We start from the raw sequence: 7,602 nt of genomic DNA, 5'->3' as shown, positions 1-7,602 counted from the left end.
GATGGAAAATGAAACTCGGAAAGCGGAAGCTACGATTGCGGTTATTAAATTATTACAATATTTAGCAAGCTAGATATGAATCATGGTTATCATCAGTTTACCCTTGATGAGCAATCCAGAAAGCTGATGACATTCTCGACACTGTGGGGTAACTATCGGTACCAACGATTGGCGTTCGGAGGTATTAATAGCCAAGATCTGTTCGATGCAGAGATGAGCAAAATTATTTCTGGAATACCAAGAGTGCTTAATAACAGAGATGACATGGTGGTGGGCGGAATCGATTGGGAAGACCATAACAAGAATCTAGCAACTTTATACTTCAGAGACTGGAGTTACATAACATCACCTTACAAAAGGAGAAATGCGAATTTGGAAGATCGGAGATGGACTGAAACCGAGTGCAAATAAAGTGGAGCTGTGCAAGAGTGTAGTCCACCTAAATCAAAAGAAGAGGTAGTATCGTTTGTACAAATGTTGGCTTATTTGTCTCGGTACATAAGTAACTTTTCCCGTAGATGCGAGCCACTGAGAAGAATCACTAAAGACAACCAAAAGTTTGTTTGGACGCAAGAGCAACAAGAAGCCTTTGAAGATTTTAAGAAAGCTATTATTACGGCTCCAGTATTGATTCCATTTCGACCAGAACGAGATACTCGTGTGATATGTGATGGAAGTCCGATAGGATTGGGAGGAGGTCTCTTTCAGAAAACAGAGAAGGGGTATCAACCAGTTCATTATGTAAGTCGAACACTTACAGACGTAGAGAAGAGATAGTCGCAGATTGAACCTGAAGCTTTAGCAGCAGAGTTTACCACCAGCAGACTACGTATGTATTTACTCTCAGCGAAGCACTTCGAACTGGTAACTGACCACAAACCACTCCTTCCAATGTTTAACAAACCTAAAGCCAAATTACCACCACAGATAGAAAGAATGATTATGAAGATGCAGAATCTTGATTTCACAGCAGTCTATGCACCTGGGAAAACGAACATGACAGACTATCTTTCCAGACATCCACTGCCAGAAACAGTTGAGACGAGTCATGAGAACCATGTGAAAGCAGTCATCGAAATCCACCATGCCATTATGTTAGAAACAATTAGGACGGCAACAAAGGAAGATTCAGTTCTTCAAAAAGTGAAAGAAGCATTAATTAGTGGAAGATGGAACAAGATTTCACCAGAGTTAGCACCTTACTACGAGCTAAGAGCAGAGATATACGTGGCAGAAGGAGTAATATTAAGAAACGATCGAATAATTCCACCTGAAAGCTTACGAGAAAAAATTATTCGTACGGCACACAGTCAGGGACACTTGGGAATCACAAAAACAAAGGCGATGATCAGGAAGAAATATTGGTTTCCGGCGATGAATCAGCGTATCGAAAACACCGTTTCGGACTGTTTTAGCTGCCAGATCTCTACAAATACACACCACACGGAACCGGCAAAGATGACGGAACTGCCAGAAAGACCGTGGGATACAGTTGAGATGGATTTTTGCGGTCCGTTCCCAAATGGTGAATATGCGTTAGTTGTTACGGATCAGTACTCAAGATATCCGGAAGTGGAGTTCGTAAGATCAACCTCGCATATATCGGTTCAGAAGAAACTGAAGAAGATATTTTCAACGTATGGAATACCAAAGAGAGTTCAAACTGATAATGGACCTCCATTCAATTCAAATGATTTCCAACTATTTGCTGAGGTGACGGGGTTTCGGCATAAGAAGATTACACTCAGACATCCTAAAGCTCAAGGACAAGTTGAAGGGTTTAATAAGCTCGTGAATAAGACAGCAAGTATAGCATCTCAAGAGGGTTTGGATCTACACGAGGCAACCTACGATATGCTTCAAGCGTACAGATCAACGCCACATCCAGCTACTAAAGCTACTCCCTATGAATTATTGATGAACAGACAAGTGCGAACAAAATTGGATCACTTTCCTGTAGAATTATCTCCGAAAGATAAAGAAACACAAGAGTTGGACGCTAGTTACAAGAAGAAAGTGAAGCTGTATCATGATAAACGACATAATTCAAAACGGCACATATTTCAAATTGGAAACGCAGTTGTTCTAAAGAGAGAGAAGAAGAGAAAAACGGAGACTATATATGAACCATACATATACATCATTACAGATATCAAGGGATCTACAATATTTGCAAGAAGAATAACTGATGGTAAAACGGTGTGCAGAGACTCATCCAGATTTAAACAGTTAAATGGAAGAAGCGACAAAGACAAAGAAGAAAAGAAGATGGAAGAATTAAAGAAAGGTGAATCACAAGTACCACCATCATTCACTCTGAGAGACAAGAAGATAATTAACAATGAAGAAAATGAAGATCAAGAATTAATTAACAACGAAGTAAGATATGATGTAGAGGACACTAATCAAGAGGTAAATCCACCGATTAGAAGATCGACACGAAAACGTATTTCAATATTTGAGAAACAATTAAGAGATTATACTCCGTGAACTTATAAGAAACTCATAAGAACGGTTTTAGAAAACTAGAAAATACAATAGAAAAAACTGATTAAAACAATAGATTAGAGTATATGGAAGTAACAATATTATATGGTAGATTATAAAGTTGGTTACATAGGCATAGATATTAATATTTGTAGAATTAGGAAAAAGGAATTTATAAATTGGTTAGCAATATTCAAGGAACTGGAAAAAGGAGGATTGTAGTATATGAATTATAATAAGTGTATGCATGATCACATATGGTAATTATTAGATCTGTATTTAAGTAGGGGTGTGGATAATGTGAATAGATTCATTCTACAAGTAAGCAATACGAGTGTGCTTGGTTTATCACTATAACGTTAGACGGTCACTTCAAAACATTCTTTTAATATCTGCCGTTACCACCACAGTTTCAATTCTGAATCTAAGCATCACCCCAATAAGCGTACTCGTGTTCTCTGGTTCTCGCAATAGTTCGTTCTGTTTTGTGAAGTCCCTTCTGTTTTGCTCGCGCAATTGAAAACCACTCTAGGCTCTCCTGGTTTCCTTGGATGCCACACTGCATGGTGCGGCAAATATCACAGAGGCTTTAGCTTTAATAACTCTTTTTCGGGGACTGGCAGCTAAAACAGTCCCGAACGGTGTTTTCGATACGCTGATTCATCGCCGGAAACCAATATTTCTTCCTGATCATCGCCTTTTTTTTTGTGACTCCCAAGTGTCCCTGACTGTGTGCCGTACGAATAATTTTTTCTCGTAAGCTTTCAGGTGGAATTATTCGATCGTTTCTTAATATTACTCCTTCTGCCACGTATATCTCTGCTCTTAGCTGGTAGTAAGGTGCTAACTCTGGTGAAATCTTGTTCCATCTTCCACTAATTAACGCTTCTTTCACTTTTTGAAGAACTGAATCTCCCTTTGTTGCCGTCCTAATTGTTTCTAACATAATGGCATGGTGGATTTCGAAGACTGCTTTCACAGTTGTTCTAAAGAGAGAGAAGAAGAGAAAAACGGAGACTATATATGAACCATACATATACATCATTACAGATATCAAGGGATCTACAATATTTGCAAGAAGAATAACTGATGGTAAAACAGTGTGGAGAGACTCATCCAGATTTAAACAGTTAAATGGAAGAAGCGACAAAGACAAAGAAGAAAAGAAGATGGAAGAATTAAAGAAAGGTGAATCACAAGTACCACCATCATTCACTCTGAGAGACAAGAAGATAATTAACAATGAAGAAAATGAAGATCAAGAATTAATTAACAACGAAGTAAGATATGATTTAGAGGACACTAATCAAGAGGTAAATCCACCGATTAGAAGATCGACACGAAAACGTATTTCAATATTTGAGAAACAATTAAGAGATTATACTCCGTGAACTTATAAGAAACTCATAAGAACGGTTTTAGAAAACTAGAAAATACAATAGAAAAAACTGATTAAAACAATAGATTAGAGTATATGGAAGTAACAATATTATATGGTAGATTATAAAGTTGGTTACATAGGCATAGATATTAATATTTGTAGAATTAGGAAAAAGGAATTTATAAATTGGTTAGCAATATTCAAGGAACTGGAAAAAGGAGGATTGTAGTATATGAATTATAATAAGTGTATGCATGATCACATATGGTAATTATTAGATCTGTATTTAAGTAGGGGTGTGGATAATGTGAATAGATTCATTCTACAAGTAAGCAATACGAGTGTGCTTGGTTTATCACTATAACGTTAGACGGTCACTTCAAAACATTCTTTTAATATCTGCCGTTACCGCCACAGTTTAAATTCTGAATCTAAGCATCACCCCAATAAGCGTACTCGTGTTCTCTGGTTCTCGCAATAGTTTGTTCTGTTTTGTGAAGTCCCTTCTGTTTTGCTCGCGCAATTGAAAACCACTCTAGGCTCTCCTGGTTTCCTTGGATGCCACACTGCATGGTGCGGCAAATATCACAGAGGCTTTAGCTTTAATAACTCTTTTTCGGGGACTGGCAGCTAAAACAGTCCCGAACGGTGTTTTCGATACGCTGATTCATCGCCGAAAACCAATATTTCTTTCTGATCGTCGCCTTTTTTTTGTGACTCCCAAGTGTCCCTGACTGTGTGCTGTACGAATATTTTTTTCTCGTAAGCTTTCAGGTGGAATTATTCGATCGTTTCTTAATATTACTCCTTCTGCCACGTATATCTCTGCTCTTAGCTCGTAGTAAGGTGCTAACTCTGGTGAAATCTTGTTCCATCTTCCACTAATTAACGCTTCTTTCACTTTTTGAAGAACTGAATCTTCCTTTGTTGCCGTCCTAATTGTTTCTAACATAATGGCATGGTGGATTTCGATGACTGCTTTCACAGTTGTTCTAAAGAGAGAGAAGAAGAGAAAAACGGAGACTATATATGAACCATACATATACATCATTACAGATATCAAGGGATCTACAATATTTGCAAGAAGAATAACTGATGGTAAAACGGTGTGCAGAGACTCATCCAGATTTAAACAGTTAAATGGAAGAAGCGACAAAGACAAAGAAGAAAAGAAGATGGAAGAATTAAAGAAAGGTGAATCACAAGTACCACCATCGTTCACTCTGAGAGACAAGAAGATAATTAACAATGAAGAAAATGAAGATCAAGAATTAATTAACAACGAAGTAAGATATGATGTAGAGGACACTAATCAAGAGGTAAATCCACCGATTAGAAGATCGACACGAAAACGTATTTCAATATTTGAGAAACAATTAAGAGATTATACTCCGTGAACTTATAAGAAACTCATAAGAACGGTTTTAGAAAACTAGAAAATACAATAGAAAAAACTGATTAAAACAATAGATTAGAGTATATGGAAGTAACAATATTATATGGTAGATTATAAAGTTGGTTACATAGGCATAGATATTAATATTTGTAGAATTAGGAAAAAGGAATTTATAAATTGGTTAGCAATATTCAAGGAACTGGAAAAAGGAGGATTGTAGTATATGAATTATAATAAGTGTATGCATGATCATATATGGTAATTATTAGATCTGTATTTAAGTAGGGGTGTGGATAATGTGAATAGATTCATTCTACAAGTAAGCAATATGAGTGTGCTTGGTTTATCACTATAACGTTAGACGGTCACTACAAAACATTCTTTTAATATCTGCCGTTACCGCCACAGTTTCAATTCTGAATCTAAGCATCACCTCAATAAGCGTACTTGTGTTCTCTGGTTCTCGCAATAGTTCGTTCTGTTTTGTGAAGTCCCTTCTGTTTTGCTCGCGCAATTGAAAACCACTCTAGGCTCTCCTGGTTTCCTTGGATGCCACACTGCATGGTGCGGCAAATATCACAGAGGCCTTAGCTTTAATAACTCTTTTTCGGGGACTACTCTAGCCGCTCCTTCTTTTTAGTACTTGTTCATAACAGTACTGTATTTCTTTCGGAAGTTCTCGTCTCTTTCCATTCTTGATTTCAGGCAACTTAATCTTTCTGCTCTGGGAAGGCTATGTAGGTGATCTGCCGTAAGTACCCATCAATGCCACCATGAATTACAAAACCCCACCTGTGTTAAAAATCAACTGTGCTGTATATGATTGTAAAATAAATTGAATTCACAGTAGAAGATAAAAACAATAGTCATGCAATGAAAACAAAAACCAGAATTCTACCTTATCAACTTATGGTTGCCATCAATATGCCCAAGTGACAATGGTGATCTAACTCTATAAATTCTCCTTACAAGAACAGTTAATTGCAAACACCTCATCAGTACTCCCTCTGGACACACACGCTTCATGCTATCTTCTATCCTGCGCCACTGTACCTCCAAAGATTTTGGTCGCAAGAAACCACACATTCTCCAATATCCACAGTTTGGAAATACTTTCAAAACATCAGATCTGAAAACAAAATACCATTTATATAATCCTACAAAAAATATATTTGTCTTATATTTTTATGTTGGGCATCCAATGATTCTTAACTGATTAGCATCAAAGTGCAAATATCCAATATATATTAGTAAATTTCTCCAATTTTATTAGCATATTTACATAGGTGCATGGATATATATGGCGTGTTGTGGGCTGTAGTCTACAAAATACAACTTAACAGGTTTAGAGTAAATTACAGATCTTTTGCACATACAATTTTGTAAAGATAAAGCAGGGGTAAAATTGTTTGCATAATGTGAAGCAGAGTGATAGGTTAAAGTAGGTACAATTAATGGCGAATTAAATTCTTACATCTGCTCATCTAGTTCCTCATCTGACAGCCCCTGCATATCTACGCATCTCCAGGCAGGTCTTGACACTCCAAATATTTCCCCAATATTTTTTCAATGTAAACTTGTAATTCACGTACAGCTGTAGCAAGTCTTTTGGAATATAAACAGATGGTCTTCCTTGACAACCACTAAAGACAAACACAGTTTGCGTCTGTTCATTTACTCCACCTAAAGTCTTCAACTTCTCTTGGGCAAGCCTTAAAGAGTTTGCAATACCAGTAGGGATATTTTACAAATCAGAAGCTCTCTCCACAAGATTTTCAATTCTAGCCAATTGAGCACAAAGATAATTAACTCCATCCACATCTTCATGAATCCTCTCATTTAAACTGGCTAAAATATTCTCAATACTGAAACATAAACATTCCTTGAGCTCAGCAGCTGGATCTGGAGCATGTTCATCCAATTCAGGATTTTGTCCCGCTATGTAAATTTCGAGTTATTATAATTATTTATGTCTTTAAAAATCTATTGTTTTCTCCGTCAATGAACACTAAAATATTAGCATAGCGGGACAAATTGACAGGCTGGCTACGCTACTGGCTGTAGTGTCATAGACGAATTTAACCGTACTGCCTGATGATAAAATTTTTAGGTCCTCAATCCTTATTAGGAAAAGCCAAGGACCTAACTTTGTCCTCTGTGGGACATCAGCAGGTACTGATTTCCATACAGAGAGACATCTGTTACCTAACAGCATGACGTTTTCACCATGGCAACATGGAATATTGTGTAATAAAACATTGTTTTTTGTTGATAAATCCTATAAATTCTCTTTGGTACTTGTCTTCATCTTTCAACAAAATAGTGCTCCAAGCACTGA

The 7,602-nt window shown here is 37.0% G+C and overlaps 1 protein-coding gene across 1 annotated transcript; it reads left to right on the top strand.

The window, feature by feature from the left end:
• Positions 1–1,458: 1,458 nt before the first annotated feature.
• LOC114528354 (uncharacterized protein K02A2.6-like) lies at positions 1,459–2,490 on the top strand. Its single transcript, XM_028549975.1, has one exon. It carries the CDS (start codon positions 1,459–1,461, stop codon positions 2,488–2,490), a length of 1,032 nt encoding a protein of 343 aa, XP_028405776.1.
• The last annotated feature ends 5,112 nt before the right edge of the window (positions 2,491–7,602 follow it).

Source organism: Dendronephthya gigantea, unplaced genomic scaffold (genome assembly GCF_004324835.1).
Source record: "Dendronephthya gigantea isolate DGI-Jeju-01 unplaced genomic scaffold, DenGig_1.0 000049F, whole genome shotgun sequence".
NCBI classification, from domain to species: Eukaryota; Metazoa; Cnidaria; class Anthozoa; order Malacalcyonacea; family Nephtheidae; genus Dendronephthya; species Dendronephthya gigantea.
The sequence above is the reverse complement of the archived record's forward strand: the minus strand, read 5'-3'. Positions and strand labels throughout refer to the sequence as shown.

Bases quoted from the DNA above. Each gene is read 5' to 3' on its own strand.
- LOC114528354 (XM_028549975.1), top strand. From the start codon at position 1,459: ATGACGGAACTGCCAGAAAGACCGTGGGATACAGTTGAGATGGATTTT.